General features: G+C 39.6%; 1 protein-coding gene across 1 annotated transcript; it reads right to left on the bottom strand.

Annotated features, from left to right (window-relative positions):
• Positions 1-410: 410 nt before the first annotated feature.
• On the bottom strand, positions 411-19,648 carry LOC125456952 (uncharacterized protein C3orf38). The gene is made up of 3 exons (XM_048540593.2): positions 19,368-19,648; positions 9,777-10,321; positions 411-3,944 (listed from the first exon to the last, which is right to left on the bottom strand). Exons 1-3 carry the CDS (start codon positions 19,492-19,494, stop codon positions 3,393-3,395), a joined length of 1,224 nt encoding a protein of 407 aa, XP_048396550.1. The 5' UTR covers positions 19,495-19,648; the 3' UTR covers positions 411-3,392.
• Between the last annotated feature and the right edge of the window lie 68 nt (positions 19,649-19,716).

Genomic DNA, 19,716 nt, shown 5'->3' on the forward strand with positions numbered 1-19,716 from the left:
TCTAGCACACTCTGCTAACAGAGCCGATTAAGACACTCAGTGTAAATGTGTTGCAAATGTGCACGTGTGAAATGGACACCATTTTGCTACCAAAATACTGCCTTTGGTTCTGAAACTAAGAGTACAACAGAATCCAATTTTGTGGCTACTATTAGGTTAATTTTCTGTTTTTTTTGTGGAACCTAGCATTTGTAAATTGGCTGCCATATTTCCCTATGGTACAATAGAGATTAAATTCCAAAAAATTTCACTAGCTTTTTTTGGATGTTGCGACTGTATTAATGTACCTTCTTTGCGCCACTCTTTCTGTTTCCATTAGTTACACACAGAAGCCAGTCAGGTGTAGATAAAAGTGACTTTTATTGGCAATGAAGTGATTTACCACATTGACCAAATGCAAAAAATCAAACTCTCAGACAAAATCAGTGCCTCCAGGCACAAGAAAATATAAAAGAAATAAATCAATAGTTTTCCCTCTTCAGCAACATTTCTAATAAGCAGCACTTCTAAATGTTAAAGAGTTTCTGTTGATGCCACACAGTTAAAATTGAGTACTTCACAGATCAACAGTCAACCACCCAACCTCCTTGAATCATAAATCTGCCCATGCAGGATTGCCTCAACTGCATAACCTCTGCTGTTCTTTATCAGGCATAGACTGATGGAGAGGAATGAAAGAGGGTAAACTGTCAAAGTCACCAAGAATATATTACAAAATTAACAATCAGCATAAAATTTAAATGCAAAGTTCTACTTGTTGCAGTTGACAACATTTAGCAACAGTCATTAGCTTTCCAAGGTCTGCAGGCACACACTGGTACAAGTTAATGACAGAAGTTCCCCTGCCGCAGTCACTGAGAATACATATATAGTAAACAAATAACATAAAGTATAAATGCAAAATTTTGCTTGTTACAGATGACAACATTCTGCAAAAGCCATTAGTTTTTCAAGGTCTGCAGATATGGTCTAAAGACTGCTGATCATCCTAGCATGTCCTCATTCACTATAACATCTCAAGCACAAACTATTCTATCCAGGTCACCTTCAAAACAAACTTGCATTGCATAAAAAATAAATTACTTTACAAAATATTCAAAATGTCTAAATATAAACACTATAAACGAGAAAAAGTGCCACAAACATTACCAGAAACGTACAAATATCTTTAAAGAAAGCTTTTAAATCTACTTACTTAAGGGCTCCATCACAAATAAGCACAAAAGTAAAAGGGATAAAATCTATCAAACCCCGCAGAATTTGCCAAATGACCAGCTTCTCTTTGCCTCAAATCTATCATTCGTACTCTAAAACCAGTAACATTTATTTGTTCTGTATCTTGTTTTTATCAATGTTTCAGTTCACTGTGCCACCTGTTGCAGTGTCTCAGAAACCACCTTCGGTGAATTTCTAGAAACTGAATTTCCAGTTGATCGTTTATGCTATTTTTCTAAGGCTTCTTTCTACAATCCCTCCTATTGCAAAAAAAAACTCAGACATCTCTTCCTTGCTTATTTTTCTGCATCTTATTAAGTAGACTGGGACTGTATTCACTGTGATTTAGAAGAATGAGGGGGGAATCTTATAGAACATATAAAGTTATGAAACGAATTATAGGATAGAAGCAGGGAGGTTGTTCCCATTGGCGGGTGAAACTAGAACAAGAAGCATTGCCTGAAAATAGTATGTTTAGGACTGCGTTAAGGAGGAACTTCTTCACTCAAAGGTTTGTGAATCTGTGGAATTCCCTGCCCGTAAAACAGTTGAGGCGACCTCATTGAATATTTTTAGAGCAAAGATAGATAGATTTTTGAATAGTAAAGGAATTAAGGGTTATTGTGGGCTGGTGGTTAAATGGAGATGAGTCTACAAAAAGATCACCCATGATCTTATTGAATGACAGAGTGGGCTCAATGAGCTAGATGACCTACTCCTGCTCCTACTTCTTACCTTCTTCCTTTATCACTACATGTAGATGCTACTGTGCTAGTGAAAAAAACACAAAAGGATTTTAACATTCACTCATTAGGCATGGTCAGTGTATTTCTTAATGAGCTTGAGTTATGTTTCTGAGTGTCGTATTTTAATAATATTCAAATATTTTATTTTAAATGCATTATTGGCTATGTTTAAATGACATCCACCATAATTGTAAATAAGCGCATTTACATGTCCACTAAAACTAAGGGAAAGATTGATTTTCAGACTAAATTATCTTTTTGAAATATCATATGTCTTGTGCAAAACTGATTGGCGATAAGATAGATTTTCTGGCAACAATATTGCAATTCAGCTATGTATTTATTTGAATAAAATTAAATAATAAATCCCCAAATAATTCACTTAGACCATGTTTTTTGCTTGTAAACAAACAAAGCCCTCTTGCTATTTCGGCTGATGTCCCAAGGTTGGACATTGTACATCGTCTGATATAATAGACTCAGTATCAAAACCGTTGGATTATCAGGCTCTAGAAGAATACAGAAGTCAGTAACACTTCTAAACTGACAGTGTCATCACCACATTAAACTGACCTTCAGAAAGTGTAATTTTAAAAATTTGTTTGAGATGTTACTAGAGAATTTAAAAAGGGGAGGAACTTTTAATATTCAGGCAAAATTAGTAGGTGTCCACTCACACGTGTAACTGAACAGACATTACCATTGACATATTATTCATACTGCTTTCCATAAAATATTTTGCATCACTTTGTAGGATTACAGGGTAAATTGGATAAAATGCTCTTTGTCCATTCAGAATACCAGTCTCATTACTGTCCTATTGTAGCATCTGTTTCTTAAATGAATTCTTGCTTTAAGTAGCCTTTTTGTAATCCATTGCAGCTTTTGATCATCATCAGAATGAATGTATTCCAGAACCATAAATATGCTCTCCTTACCCCTGAGATGGTGCCGTCTTCTACTGTTGCTTTGCTATTTCTGAGTATTATTCCATTCTTTCATTCTCTATTCCATTTAGGTTCTTATACATGTCCATAAATGACTTCAAAGACATTTATTATTGTGACTGAATTGTGGTTCTATAATGGGAAGCCATACTGCAATGCTAGATTACGTGTTCAAGCAAGACGATGAAAAGTTTATTAAGATAGTCTACAAAAATAATTGGGGTTCTCATGGCACAGCAGCAGCATCCCTACCACCGGGCTGGGTTCAAGTCTCACTTGGAGCCCTGGAGATGCCATAAAATGTTTGAACAGATTGATTAAATTAACTCTTAAAAATAATTGCTCAACAGATTTCTGCCATGTGAATGTAAATGTTCACTACAGAGGCAATAAGGACTAATGTCAAATTTGCTTTCTAGATTTAACCTTGCATGTCTGTGGTAGAGTCCATGGCTGCAAAGTCAAAGTATATTTTTAAAATAAGTTACTTGATAAATACACTTAATTCATTGAGATGGGCCACTAACGCAGGAAGCTCAATAGATAAATTGGGTTGTTCGATTTCCAGTTGACCATTCAAAGCTTTCACCTGAAGGTTAACATATTTGATTTTCCAGTTGTTTCCACCAATTGGTGTGCGGATGAGTCCAAAGAGTTGCTCAAAAATACCCACGCACTGTGTGTTCTGATGAATGGTTCCAGCCACTGCTAAGGCAACTATCCCATGTGGAGAAGTTACACATCTCATTCCATTCTTGCTAATGTTGGGATTGAAGAGCAGTTCTTCATCTTTCACCAGGGACAGCAAGCGCTGACTGACCATTGTTGCACTCTGATATTGCTCTGTTTTGTCTTCCTGGACAGAATAAGCAAAATGAAGCATTGCATCATCCCAAAAGTGCTGTGGACCCCACTCTTCTGGTTGTCGGCCAAATGAAGGGTTTTGGGAATTCAGAAGAATAAAGAACCAGCGGCAGAACTCCTCTCCAATTAGTTGGCAGTCAAAGTCTCCAACTGTCTGAGATGATGCCTCAGACTGGAATGTTTCAAGGAACAGAAATAAAGTTAGATCATTAGGGCATGTAAAATAAGAGCAAAATCAGGCATAATTAAGGCCAAAATCCTATATTGGGTAGGGAATGCAAGAAGGCGTTGTGACTTTGCATTTTCTTCTTCCTGAGAAGTAATGGCTCAAATTTTCACCAATAACTATGCAGTGATCATACAGAAAATTTGTCAACTGCTTGAGAAAATCTAAAATCTACAAATAAAAACTAAGATATGAACTTTGTAAGAACAACACAGAGTACAAAGAGAAGTCTGCTTGCCATTTCTGGTTGAGCAGCAGCGCGAGCGGGAGCTTGGACCAGGAGCCTGTCGGGAAGCCGGTGAGTCACTGTTTTTGAACCTTTAAAAAGCTTACCTCATGAATAGGCAGAGGTACGCTGAGCAGGAGCGGACACGGGACTGGTGAGTGAGTGAGGTAATATATTTGTGTGGTTGCGTTACCCAAAACACTACTCGGGTAGTGTCTCCCACCCATCCTCCTCCTCTAACCAAAAAAAAGGTTCTGTGTGCCTGATTGGTAAGGTAACAAGTTTATTTTTTATTCTTTATTTTTTAAGTCTTGGGAATTTAGAATAATGGGAACGGAGGTCAGGGCAGTTGAATGTTCCTCCTGCAGAATGTGGGAGGGAAGGGTCACCACTAGTGTCCCCGCTGACTACATCTGTGGGAAGTGAAACCAACTCCAGCTCCTTGAAAACCGCGTTAGGGAACTGGAGCTGGAGCTGGATGAACTTCAGATCATTCGGGAGGCAGACGGGGTTATTGAGAGGAGTTACAGGGAGACAGTCATTCCTCAGGTATACTGACCAGGGGCATTGGGCACTGACCGGGGGGGCATTGAGCACTGACCAGGGTCTTAGGTACTTGACCAGGGTCTTAGAAATTGGCTTGCTGAAAGAAGACAGAGGGTGGTAGTTGATGGGAAATGTTCATCCTGGAGACCAGTTACTAGTGGTGTACCGCAAGGGTCAGTGTTGGGTCCACTGTTGTTTGTCGTTTTTATAAATGACCTGGATGAGGGCGTAGAAGGATGGGTTAGTAAATTTGCAGATGACACTAAGGTCGGTGGAGTTGTGGATAGTGACGAAGGATGCTGTAGGTTGCAGAGAGACATAGATAAGCTGCAGAGCTGGGCTGAGGGGTGGCAAATGGAGTTTAATGCAGACAAGTGTGGGGTGATGCACTTTGGTAGGAGTAACCGGAAGGCAAAGTACTGGGCTAATGGTAACATTCTTAGTAGTGTTGACGAGCAGAGAGATCTTGGTGTCCATGTACACAGATCCTTGAAAGTTGCCACCCAGGTTGACAGGGCTGTTAAGAAGGCATACAGTGTTTTAGCTTTTATTAATAGAGGGATCGAGTTCCAGAACCAAGAAGTTATGGTGGAGCTGTACAAAACTCTGGTGCAGCAGCACTTGGAGTATTGTGTACAGTTCTGGTCACCGCATTATAAGAAGGATGTGGAAGCTTTGGAAAGAGTGCAGAGGAGATTTACTAGGATGTTGCCTGGTATGGAGGGAAGGTCCTACGAGGAAAGGCTGAGGGACTTGAGGCTGTTTTCATTAGAGAGAAGAAGGTTGAGAGGTGACTTAATTGAAACATATAAAATAATCAGAGGGTTAGATAGGGTGGATAGGGAGAGCCTTTTTCCTAGGATGGTGACGGCGAGCATGAGGGGGCATAGCTTTAAATTGAGGGGTGAAAGATATAGGACAGATGTCAGAGTAGTTTTTTTAATCAGAGAGTAGTAAGGGAATGGAACGCTTTGCCTGCAACGGGAGTAGATTCGCCAACTTTAGGTACATTTAAGTCGTCATTGGATAAGCATATGGTCGTACATGGAATAGTGTAGGTTAGATGGGCTTCAGATCGGTATGACAGGTCGGCACAACATCGAGGGCCGAAGGGCCTGTACTGTGCTGTAATGTTCTATGTTTTATGTCTTCCTGAGATCTGCAAGGAACATAAACATCCACAGAACACTAAATTTTAAATTATGGGATAATATTCAGATCATTAGAAAGGCAAAGAGTGCAATGCACCACCAGGCTACCGGAGCTTGAAATGTTAATGTCTTTTACATTACAACTGAGCTGTACTCGGATCCTTGCCTGGATTTCAAAATCCTCCCTTATTAGAATTAGGACTTCTATGTCCTAAATTAAGTCAATGCAATATGTAAGGAAGATGTCAGTGTAATGATCACAAATATGCAAAATATATAGGAACAGAAATAGGTCAGTCACTTGACTGAACTAAATTATGTCTGGTCACTATCTTCACTGCATCTATGTATTTTTGTTTACTAACTCTTAATTCCCCTGTGTGGAAAACTGTGTGACACAAACCTTAGCATCATACAGTACAGAAACAGACTCTTGCTCCAACTTGTCCATACTAACCAGGTTTTTCAAACTTAACTAGTCCCATTTGCCTGCATTTGGGCCTTTCTTATTTATGTACCTGTCCAAATGTCTTTGAAATAGTGTAACTGTATCTGCATCTACTGCTTCCTCTGACAGTTCATTCCATCCTCTATGTGAAAAAGTTGCTCCTCCGGTCCCTTTTAAATCTTTCCCCTCTCACGTTAAACCTATGCCCTCTAGTTTTGAACTCCTCTATGCTAGAGAAAAGGCAATTCACCTAATTTATGCCCCTCATGATTTCATACAGCTCTATAAGATCACTCCTCAACTTCCTACACTCCTGGGAAAAAAAAATCCCATCCTTTTCACTTTTCCTTATAACTCAAATGCTCTCGTCCCAGTAACATCCTTGTAAAACTTTTCTGCACCCTTTCAAATTAGAGTGGTTTCAAACTGGAGTTATCAACAAATATTCCATCCAAATGTTCTCTTGGTAGAAGAGACCTTAAACACTGCTGAAAAAAAGAGATGCAGAGTTAAAGTCAGGACTGAAATGCAAGGAAACCAACAGTTAGAAAATTCAATTACCCCTGCAACACACAAGCAAAAAAAGTGGAAATCGTAAGTATTTTCCATCAGTTAACAAAGTCCAAAATTCTGCCTAGTAAACATGGGTGCAAGAATGTCAGCAAGAGAGATACCAGACAACATCCTGTCTGTTCCGCCCAAATCCTGAAACAATATATATATACCTGTATGCAGCGTTCCTCATTAGCAACCCATTTGACCACAAACAGAGGTAACAAGGTGTGGAGCTGGATGAACACAGCAGGCCAAACAGTATCAGAGGAGCAGGAATGCTGACGCTTCGGGTCTGGACCCTTCTTCCAGACCTGAAACATCAACTTTCCTGTTCCTTTGATGCTGTTTGGCCTGCTGTGTTCATCCAGTTCTACACATTGTTATCTCAGATTCTCCAGCATCAGTAGTTCCTACTAATCTCTGACCACAAACAGACTTCTGTAGCTGTGCAGCAACACTCCAGCAATGTCATACTCTTCACCTGAAAAAGTGTTTTGTCTAGTGTGCAAATGACCTGGAATATTAATAGAATGGGCAGCACTAATTCTGGGCAACTCCCATCACCCAATCCACCTACACAATAACTATCTCCAACTCTGTATTCCTGAAAAAAGTATCACATATGTTTAAATGCTTCATTTTTCCTACATTCTAAGACATTTTTGAGGACGTAACCATAAAGACTGATGGAGGCAGAGTGGTAGAAGTTGTTTGCGTGGACTTCAGTAAAGCCTTTGACAGGGTTCCGCATGGCATTCTAATTAGTAAGTTAGATCACATAGAATTCAGGGAGAGCTTGCCTATTGGATACAAAGTTGGCTTGACGGTAGGAGACAGAGTCCTGGTACACGGTTGATTCTCAGACTGGAGGCCTGTGAACAGCATTGTTCCATAGGGGGCAGCGCTGAGTCCACTTTTGTTTGTCATTTATGTAAACAATTTGCATGACAATTTAGGAGGCATGGTTAGTAAGTTTGCGGATGACACCAAAATTGGTGGTATAGTTGACAGTGAAGAACATTATGTAAGATTACAAAGGAATCTTGTTCAATCGGGTCAATGGGCTGAAGAATGGCCAAAGGAGTTTAATTTGGATAAATGCAAAGTATGTTGAGGTTGTACAGGACGTTGTTGGAGTCTCTTCTGGACAAATGTGTGCAGTCTGGTCAACCTGCTATAGGAAGTATATCATTAAATTGGAGACATTTCAGAAAATATTTGCCAGGACTGGAGGGTTTGAGTTATAAAAGTAGGCTGGGACTTTCCTCACTAGAACATAGCAGATGGAGCGGTGACCTTGCAGAAATTTATAAAATCAATGAGGGGGACAGACAAGGTGAATAGCAAAGATCTTTCACCTAGAGTGGGGAAGTTCTTGGATAGGCACTTGGATGATAGTAAAATGAAGGGTATGTAAGTTAGTATTTGATCTTAGAGTAGGTTACTAGGTCGACATAATATTGTGGGCTGAAGGGCCTGTACTGTGCTGTATTGTTCTATGTTCTATATTCTATGTTCAAAACTAGGGGGCATATTTTTAATCCGAGAGGAGAAAGATTTAAAAGGGACCTGAGGGGCAACTTTTTCATACAGACAGTGGTTGGTATGTGGAATGAACTGCCAGAGGAAGTTGTGGATGCAGGTACAGTTACATGGTTTATTTGACATTTGGATCGTTACATGAATAAGAAAGGTTGAGAGGCATGTGGGCCAAAAGTGGGCAAACAGGACTAGTTTAGTTTAGGAATCTTGGTCAGTATGGATGAGTTCAAACAAAGGATTTGTTTCCATGCTGTATAACTCTATGACTCTATTGTACAAATCTAATCAATCTCAGTTTTGAAACTTTCAATTCAACAGCTTATTGTGTGAAAGAGTATCAAATTTCCATTGCACTGCGAGTGAAGAAATGCTAACATCCCCAAAATGACAGACCTCTAATTTCAAAGATATGTCCCTTTGTTTTGGACTCCCCTAAAAAAACAGAAAATGCCCTGAACCAAATGAGACAAAAGCAGAAAATGCTGGAAAAGTACAGCAAGACGAGTCAACTCCTGCAGAAAAATTAATAAAGTGTTTTTTTTGAATGTGTGTAACTTCCTCTAAAGCAGGAGTCATGTCGAGGATAGAAATAACATACATGTGTTGTTAGTCTGACATGTGCTTCTAGTATTTTCTGGGGTTTTTCAGATTTTAACTGCTGCAGTATTTTGTTCACCCATAATAAATGTTCCCTGTGGTATTATTTTGATGCTTTTCAAACTGGAATTAAACAGTCTGCTGTCTGATTTAACAACGATAATTTGGAAAAATCAGTGATCCATGTCTTCAATGTAGAAGGCACTGATGAAATAGAAGAATTAATAAGATTCAGTGAACCACAACTTTAGATAATTGAGCCACATCCCAAATCAAAATATTTATCAATTCTGAACCAAGCTATATGAATGTAAATATTTAAGAATGTGAATAAATCATTTCACCCAACCAGTCTCATCCAAAATTTTGTCAGTCATGTCTGTTTTACTGTTCTCAACCCATATACTTTTCCAGACCCCATAACAATTTTTTCCTTGGAAAGAATCTCTCTCCTTTTATATTACATCATTTGTTACTTAATCAATTTTTACCATGCGTATTACATTTTGCACTCACAATTCTTTGTGCAATTTAGTTTATTTTCTGGATTTTATAGTGTCTAATTTTGAACAGTATTATAAAGGCCAAATTACTTCTTTCCAATAAACATAAACATTTCAATATAAAGACCTTGAGTAAACTTTGGTAATGTAGAGGTTTGGACTCAAAATCTCTGCAAAACACAAAACATTTTTCATTGGAATGTTAATTACCTGTGTAATATTCAAATGTATACTCATTTGCATTGTCAGTTGTCTCTTTGCCTCATCCTGTGCTTGTGCTGTTATTTGTTCCTGCAACTGTCTCTTGACTTGCTCAGCAGCTGGTCTTTTCCTCTGCTCTTCTGCTCGTCTCGCCTGCTCCTCCTCTCGTTTCCTTCTCTGCTCCTCGACTTGTCTTGTCAATTGATCCTCCTTTTGTCTTGCCTCCTCCAGTTCTTTCCTTGTTTTTTCCAATTCTCGTAAGATAGTTTGTGTCTTTACATTTTCAATTTCCTGTTTTACCTTTTGATCTGACTCTTCTTTCCTAATTTGTTCCAGAAGGTTGTGTTTTGTTTTATCTATTGCCTCGTTGCTCTTCCATTCTTGCTGCATCCAATAGAACAAAGCTTGATCAATAAGTTGCTGTTTGTCTAATGAAGCCGGTACAGAAACATCATGTCGGATTAAGTACTTCAATATAGCCTCTCGCACAACTTTCCGCCGTTTCAGTAGTTCTTCAGCACTTTGGCTACAGTTAAGAATGACACTGATGATATCTACAAGAAAATCAGATTTTAAAAAATTGTTTCATATATGTTACTATTTTATAGAATCACATTTCAGTTATTTTATAAAATGAGAGCTTTCTGAAAAAGCAACTTAATTATTATTCCATCTTTTTCCCTTTCTCCATAGCCCAGAATGTGCTTTCTCAACTCCAACTTGAAACCATTCTCTTTGGCAATGCATTCCAGATCCTAACCAATCACTACATAAAAGGTTTTTTTCATGGTGCTGCTGCTCTTTTGATATTCACTATAAATCTGGGTCTTGTGCCAATAGTAGCAGTTACCCTCTCTATCTGTTCAGTGTAGACTCCTTGTGATTTTGAACAGTTCAGCTCTGGTCTCCCTGCATAGGAAGGATGTTGTGAAACTTGAAAGCATTCAGAAAAGATTTACAAAGATGTTGCCAGGTTTGGAGGGTTTGAGCTTTAGGGAGAGACTGAATAGACTGGGACTATTTTCTCTGGAGTGTTGGAGGCTGAGGGTTGACCTTGTAGAAGTTTATAAAATCATGAGGGACATGGATAGGGTGAATAGCCAAAGTCTTTTCACTGCAGTGGGGGGAGGCCAAAAACAGGAGGCTATAGGTTTAAGGTGAGAGGGGAAAGATATAAAAGGGACCTAAGAGGCAACTGTTTCATACAGAGTGTGGTACGTGTATGGAACGATCTGCCAGAGGAAGTGATGCAGGCTAGTACAATTACAATATTTAGAAGGCAAATGTTGTACATGAATAGAAAGGGTTAAAAAGGAAATGAGCCAAATGGGACTAGATTAATTTAGGATGTGTGGTCAGCCTGGATGAGTTGGACCAAAGGGTCTGTTTCCGTGCTTTACGTCTCTGAGTCTATGTTGAATAGTCTACCGCTCCTATTTCTTATGTTTCTCCCTGCATTATGAAAGGGATAGTGAAAAAAGGGTATGTATAGCAGGTGCCAGCTTGATAGTACAAGTCAGAACAAGGTTAAATACAGCAAGTTCAAGACGGAAGTGATGAAGGAAATGCAAGGCAAAGAGAAGAGACTGGTAAAAGGGAATCCAAAAGTCTTTCAGCATGTAATTGTAAAAGAATGGGTGGATTGACTTGGAATCACCAGTGGGATCTATACATTAAGACTGGATTATTCATTGAATGTTTCATATCTGTTTTTGCTGAGGAACAAAATGCTACCAATTGCATGTTGAAAGAGGAGGTAGTTGAGATAATGTATATGTGTTAGAAAGGTTGTGCTTGCAATTGAAAAATCACCAGAACTGGATGAGATGCATTGAACCGTAGAATTTGCAGAAGCAGTTGCCATATTTTCTAAAATCCTTTGATACAAAATTAGTGCCAGAAGACTGGAGAACTACAAATCTTACATCTTTATTCAAGAAAGAGGCATAAGGATGAGCAAAGTAGATACAAACCATTTGGTACAATGTGGGTTTTATGGTAAAGCTTTTAGAAACTCTAATCCTGAACAAAATCAACAGTCACTTGGGTGTTGGTGGATTAAGTAAGGAAAACTAGCATGGAGTTGTTAAAGAAATGGTACTGAACTAATTTGGGCCATTTGATAGAGTGATGAATGTAATGCAGTTGATGTGTGCACAGATTTTCAAAAGATATTTGATAATGACCCACGCAAGAGAGGTTAAATTTCAATATTATGGAATAAAAGGGACTCTAAAGCATGGATAAGAAGTAGGCTCAATGATAAGAAACAAGTTATTTTTTGGGGTTAGATGTATCCAAACTAATAGATTGTTGGAATAAAAGAGGCCTTTTTTTAGACTGGCAGCCTGGAACCAGGAGAGTGCTATATTTATTGACTATATATTAATGACTTGGATGAGGGAAGTGAGTATGCTACTGCCAAGTTTGCAGGTGATATAAAAATAGGTGGGAAACAAGTGCACAAGACACAAGGAATCTGCAAAGAGAATTGACAGATTAAGTGTGCGGGCAAAAACTTGGTAAATCGAATATAATGTGGTAAAATGTACATTATGATTGGAAGAGGAACGGAATGTTATTTAAATAGAACAACTGTAGTAAGCTATAGCACAGAGTGATTTGGGGGTTCTGGAGCTTGAATCACAAAAAGATAGCATCCCTGCTCCCCCAGTAGTAGGAAAGACAAAATCAATGTTGGAATGGAGTAAACATAGGGAGGTCTTGCTCAACCTATAGAAGGCAATCATCTGACTACAGCTGGAATATCGTGAACAGCTTTGGACCCTACATCCAAGGATACATATACTGGTATTGGATGCAGTCCAAAGAAAGCTGATCCCAGGCATGGAGGAATATTCTTAAGAGAAGTTGAATAGTTTGGGCTTGTACTCATTGGAGTTTAGGAGAATGAGAGGAGAGTGTTCCAAAAGGCTTCTTCACTGCCCTGTCTACCTATGGTTCCACTAAGTCATACACTTATAAAGTCATACAGATGTACAGCTCAGAAACAAACCCTTTGGTCCAACTCGACCATGCTGATCAGATGTCCTATAAAAATCTAGTCCCACTTGCCAGCATTTGTCCAATATTCCTCTAAACTCTTCCTATTCAAATGCCCTTTTAAATGTTGTAATTGTACCCCTTCCACCACCTCCTCTGGCAGCTCATTCCATAAACACATGACAATCTATGTGAAAATGTTGCCCCTTAGATCCCTTTTAAATCTTTCCCCTCTCACTTAAAGCTACGCCCTCTAGTTTTGAAATCTCCCACCCTGGGGAAAACACCTCACCTATTTACCCTATTCATGCCTCTCATGATTTTATAAACCTCTATAAAGGTCACCTCTCAGCCTTCAATGCCTCAAGGAAAATAGCTCCGGCCTACTCGGCTTCTCCCAATAACTCAAACCCTTCAACACTGGCAACATCCTGGTAAATCTTTTCTAAACTCTTTCTAGTTTCACAGCATTCTTCCAGTAGGAGGGAGACCAAGCAATGTCCTGTACAGCTGCAACGTGACCTCCCAACTCGTATACTCAATGCATTGACCAACAGAGGCAAACATACAAAACACCTTCTTCATTATCCTATCTACCTGTAACTCCACTCTCAAGGAACTATGAACCTGCAATCCAAGGTCTCCTTGTTTAGTTACACTCCTCAGAACCTTACCATTAAGTTCATAAGTCCTGCCTGATTTGCCTTTCCAAATGCAGCACCCCACATTTATCTAAATTAAACTTCATCTGCCATGCCTCGGTCCATTGGCCCATCTGATGAAGATACCATTGTACTCTGTGGTAACCTTCTTCACTGTCCACTGCACCACCAATTCTATCGTCATCTGCAAAGTTATTAACTTACCTCCTATGTTCACATCTCAAACATTTATATAAATGACATAAAGCAGTGGGTCCAGCACTATCCATATGGCACACCGCTGGTCACGGGCCTCCAGTCTGAAAAACAGCCTTCCACCACTAACTTCTGTCTAAGGTTTTGGAGTAGATCTGTAGCTTGGGTTGTGGGTGTTTAGGTTGGTTGGCTCACCGAGCTGGTTTGTTGTTCCACAGATGTTTCATTACCATGCTTGGTAACATCCTCAGTGCAGCTTCTGATGAAGTGTCGGTGTGTTTTCCCACCTGGTTTTACTTCTATAACTGCTGGGCATCAGAGTGGCACACAAGTCCACATCAACCCTACAAGTGCTCACCCAAAATAAAGACCTACTGGCTGCCATGAACAGGACCAATGTCAGCTACAAGATAATGTAAACTGCAGATGCTGGAGAATCCAAGATAACAAAGTGTGAAGCTGGATGAACACAGCAGGCCAAGCAGTATCTCAGGAGCACAAAAGCTAACGTTTTGGGCCTAGACTGATGAAGGGTCTAGGCCCGAAACATCAGCTTTTGTGCTCCTGAGATGCTGCTTGGCCTGCTGTGTTCATCCAGCTTCACACTTTGTTATCTCAGCTACAAGATACCATGCAGAGACTGCAAGAAACACTACATCGGACAAACAGGAAGGAAACGGTATTTATACAGTTTACTTGTACAGTAAATGGAAAAGTCCTAGGGAAAATTGATGAACAGAGAGATCTGGGTGTTCAGGTCCATTGTTCCCTGAAGGTGGCAACACAGGTCAATAGGGTGGTCAAGAAGGCATACGGCATGCTTTCCTTCATCGTACGGGGTCTTGAGTACAAGAGTTGGCAGGTCATGTTACAATTGTATAAGACTTTGGTTCGGCCACATTTGGAGTACTGTGTACTGTTTTGGTCGCCACATTACCAAAAGGATGTGGACGCTTTGGAGAGGGTGCAGAGGAGGTTCACCAGCATGTTGCCTGGTATGGAGGGTGCTAGCTATGAAGAGAGTTTGAATAGATTAGGATTATTTTTATTAGAAAAATGGAGATTGAGGAAGGATCTGATTGAGGTCTATTAAATCATGAGGGGTATAGACAGGGTGGATAGCAAGAAGCTTTTTCCTAGAGTGGGGGACTCAATTACTAGGGATCATGAGTTCAAAGTGAGAGGAGGAAAGTTTAAGGGAGATATGCGTGCAAAGTTCTTCATGCAGAGGGTGGTGGGTGCCTGGAACGCGTTGCCAGCGGAGGTGGTAGACGCAGACCCGTTAGTCTTTTAAGATATATCTGGACAGGCACATGGATGGGCGGGGAGCAAATGGACACAGACCCTTAGAAAATAGATGACAGGGTTAGACAGAGGATCTTGATCGGCGCAGGTTTGGAGGGCCGAAGGGCCTGTTCTTGTGCTGTAATTTTCTTCTTTGTTTTTGTTTTTTTGTTTTGAAACTAACTACAAGAGTACATGAACACCAACTGGCTACAAAAAGACACGACCAATACTCACTCATCTCAATCCGCATGGACAAGGAGAGCCATGACTTCAACTGGGACAACACCAAGATCCTGGAGGCATGGATAGAGACAAGCACGAGACTTTCGGAAGCATGACATTCCACAAAGCATGCTATTAATAAACACATTGAATTCAACCCCATATACATTCCACGATGGAGGAAACCCGGAAGTGAGGCAATCCACCTCAACGGACCCCAGAGTTTAAAAACCAGGTGGGAAAACACACCGACGCTTCATCAGAGGCTGCACTGAGGATGTTACCAAGCACGGTAACAAAACGTCTGCGGAAGTTCAAACCAGCTCAGCGAGCCAACCAACCTCAACATATAGATCACATCCATTGCTCATCCCTCATCAATCATAGAGTCATAGAATTATTGATTAGTACAGCATGTACGCAGGACAAAACCGGTCCATGCTGACCATAGTTCCATTTGTCTGCATTTGGCCCATATTCCTCTAAAACCTTCTCATCCATGTACTTATTCAAATGCTTTTTAAATGTTGCAGTTGTACTGCCTCACCCACTTTCTCTGACAGCCCATTCCATATACGCACCAGTCACTTCATGAAGAAGTTGCCCCTCAGGTCCTTCTTAAACCTTTCCCCTCGCACCTTAAACCTATGCACTCTTGTTTTCAATTCCCTTTCCCTGGGAAAAAGACTACATGCATTAATCTTATCTATGTCCTCAATAAAGTCATCCCTCATTCTCCTACGTTCCAAGGAATAAAGTTCTATCCTGGCCAACCTTTCCCTAGAACTCAGGCCTACTAGTCTTGGCAACATCCTCATAAATCCTCTTTGTTGCTACTTCAAAAAACTCAATTAAGTTAGTGAGACACGACTTTCCACACAAAAAGCCATGTGCAGTCCATGTCTTTCCAAATACTTGTAAACGCTGTGCCTAAGGATTCCTTCCAACAACTTGCCCACCGCTGATAGAAGGCTCACTGGCCTATAGTTCCCTGAATTTTCCTTACCACCTTCCTTAAATAGTGGTACAACATTAACCAGCCTCCAATCTTCCGGCTATCAATGATACAGATATATCAGTAAAGGACCCAGTAATCATTTCCCTCCGTTCTCACAGAGTTCTAGGGTGCACCTGATCAGGTTCCAGGAATTTATCCACCTTTATTCATTTTAAGATAACTGGCACCTTCTTCTTTACAATATAGACATTTGTCAAGATGTCGCTATTTATTTCCTCAAATTCTCTAGCTTCCAATTCCTTCTCCACAGTAAACACTGAATGCCACATTCTTGTTTAGTATCTCCCCCATTTTCTGCAGTTCCACATGTAGGCAGCCTTACTGATCTTTAAGGGGCCCAGTTCTCTTCCTAGTTAGCCTTTTGTCCTTATGTAGTCATAAAATCCCTTTGGATTCTCCTTTACCCTATTTGCCAAGGTTATTTCATGTCCCCTTATTGATGTCCTGATTTCCCTCTTAAGTGTACTCCTACTGCCTTCATATTCTTCTAGATATTCACGTGACCCCTGCTGTCTATACCTGAGCTTTGTTTTCCCTTGACTGAAACCTCAATTTCTCTAGTCATCCAGCATTCCCCACACCTACCAGCCAGAAACTTTGAACCAATGCCATTAGACATCAGAGCAGAAGTAGGCCACTCAATGAGATCATGGCTGATCTGATAACCCTCAACTCCACTTTCCTGCCTTTTCCATAACTCTTGATTGTTTTATTAAAAGTCTATCTCAGGCTTGAATATACTTATGGATCCAGTCTTGACAGCCTGAGGTAAAGCACTTCACAGAGTAACTACCCTCACTGAATAAATCTCTGCCTTGAATGTGCAACCCTATATTCTGAGATTATGTTCTTTGGTCCTAGACACATGATCATGGATGCTGTGTGTTTAATTCGGCTTCTCTATCCAATCACCTTGTCCCTTGATCCTTTGTAGTTAGAACCCTGTCATATCAGTCCTAAATATATTCAAGAAAGCAGCAGTACCAAACTTTTTTCGGAGAAAATCCCATATGTTTACAAAAGAAGAGCATTACTCTGCATTACCTATCCTACTTCTTTCTCTAAATCATTTTTGTTAATGCAGCCTATCCCTTTACAGTTTTGCGTGTTAATCTTTCACTTCCATTTATCTGGATCAGATCAGATCTCATCTTATTGTAACTGGTATTTATTTAATTAAATATGTTGCCATGGATTATTTAATGTCCTTCTCCTTATCCCATGTAACCATATGATACATATAAGAAATGAAAAAGAGACAATAACTCCACCCTGACAGAAAAGTGATCCTTTTGGGCAGCCATATTTGGATTGTGACCCGGCCTATAATTACATGGACAAAATCCTAACCCATTAAGAGATTGTGTTTTGTTTAGTTCCGGGGGAAAAAAATGGTTGTTATGCATCCTTTAAAATGGTGCTGAAGGTGGGAGAATTGACCAGTGATTTTGTCCAATGACCTCAGCACTTCAGTATAAAATAATGCAGTTGAAAGAAGAGTGTTCTCCTTTACCTGCCAAACTTCTCCCACCAAACACCAGCCATGAGAGTCATTAGGCTAATTATCATTGTCAAGCTGAGTAAGGCTCTTCTAACTGCGATGGTATATTCGTTTTCGTTTTGGCAATTGCTAAAATCATTTTGGTGTCCACAGTATTAACTATGCCTCCTCCTGATGTTGGTTGTTTTTTAGGCTGCTTTTATTTGATGTTGACATACCTCTTAGAGCCGTATATAACTACAATCCGATATACACTTCCTACTGCACTATTTTTAGAAATCCTGGCAAATTAATGTTAATATCTAGACTCCATTACACCTCTTGGCAGGTCTGTGCAGATGCTAGCATGCTTTTATCGTCCTGGAAATGACATGTAAATTGAATGCCACATTCTGGAATGCAGGAACCCCACCTATTTCTGGAAAGCTGACATATTATTAAACAGAGTAGCCTGACATGAAAACAGAAAAATGCCTCAAATATTTAACAGTTCTGGTAGCATACTTTTTTTTCTTGATGCTAAACAATCACCACTATAATCTAATTGTTCTAAAACATAAAAATGGAGAAAAATAATATAGTTTGACGTTCTTGTCCCAGATTTTGCTTGACAAGGTAGGAGCTAAAAATACATCCCATCCTACAATAATTTTAGGCTAAGATAACAAAGTGTGGAGCTGGATGAACACAGCAGGGCAAGCAGCATCATAGGAGCACAAAAGCTGACGTTTCAGGCCCAGGCCCTTTATCAGAAAAGGGGAGGGGAAAAGAGGGTTCTAATATAAATAGGGAGAGAGGGGCAGGTGGATCGAAGATGGATAGAGGAGAATATAGGTGGAGAGGAGGCAGACAAGTTAAAGTGGCGGGGATGGTCTTCAATCCACCTCCCCCTCTCCCCCTCCCCCTTTTCTGATGAAGGGTCTAGGCCCGAAATGACAGCTTTTGTGCTCCTAAGATGCTGCTTGGCCTGCTGTGTTCATCCAGCTCCACACTTTGTTATCTCAGATTCTCCAGCATCTGCAGTTCCCATTATCTCTGAAATAATTTTAGGCTGTTGAATTTTATGTATTATTTGCATTATGAAACATGATTAAGTGAAGTTTTTTTTAAGTGCAGTCTAGGAATACAGAAAAACAAAAACACACAAATTACCTTCACACATTTAAAATATCAGACATTTGGATGCCATTATGTGGATTAATACTCATGGAACCATCTCTAAAAAGTGACCCACTACCTTTAAAAGACAGAAAACTAAAATAATCAAAAGCTACTAAAAATAGGCCTGTTAAGCCCTGCCCCTTAAAAATATTGATTTTGATATATTAACAACTGGAATTTTTAAAAACTCATTAAAATTGATATTTTTCTTGGCATTACTTCAAAACCAACCCTTCTTCCCCATTAAACTTATTGAAATGCTACCAAAACTGCATTATATTGTATATTACTAAAACGATCTTAAATGCAGTGCAACTAGGTTTTAAACAAAGAAAAGTATGCATTCAAAAGTTGATGCACTGCACTTGTGAAAATTTGTCTCATTCAAAATTCTGAAGAGGAAAAAGTCACTTGCACTGATTTAGATGAGAACTAGTTTAAATGAACATCAAAATCCAGCCTGCCTGTCAGCAAGTTAACTACTGAGAGAAAACTACTCTTAGATATATTTTCGCAACTTGAGACATGAGCACCTGTCCGAGTCTACCTACCCTCTTTGGTCCAAATGTTCGTCAGCTTGTTGGTTACAGTATCCTTCAGCGCACACAAGTCACTGTGGTTTAAAGATTGTAGGATTTCAGTGCACCCTGATTTTTGCACCATAGAAAAACGAGACATGCTTATTTTTCCTGTGTAAGTTTAAGTTTAGTAAAATGCTTAAAAACAATGCTGGAGGGAAAAGAAAATCTGATTTCCTTTAAATGGCACATGTAACTCACATGGCCTTCAATTAAAGAGAAAACCTTCAAAATGCAGATTCAGTGTACTTAAAGCGAAGTCAGGGTGAAGTGAAACTCAAACAAATGAATTGCATAATAGAAAATCGAAACTCAAGACCAG

Source organism: Stegostoma tigrinum, chromosome 12 (genome assembly GCF_030684315.1).
Source record: "Stegostoma tigrinum isolate sSteTig4 chromosome 12, sSteTig4.hap1, whole genome shotgun sequence".
Classification (NCBI taxonomy): Eukaryota; Metazoa; Chordata; class Chondrichthyes; order Orectolobiformes; family Stegostomatidae; genus Stegostoma; species Stegostoma tigrinum.

What these genes read in the sequence shown, in the direction of transcription:
- LOC125456952 (XM_048540593.2), bottom strand. Translation starts at nt 19,494, where the DNA reads ATGTCTCGTTTTTCTATGGTGCAAAAATCAGGGTGCACTGAAATCCTA. An exon ending in GAACATTTGGACCAAAGAGG is followed by an intron (nt 10,322 to 19,367) that starts GTAGGTAGACTC and finishes ATTTTCTTGTAG; the next exon opens with ATATCATCAGTGTCATTCTT. An exon ending in TACATTTGAATATTACACAG is followed by an intron (nt 3,945 to 9,776) that starts GTAATTAACATT and finishes GAAACATTCCAG; the next exon opens with TCTGAGGCATCATCTCAGAC.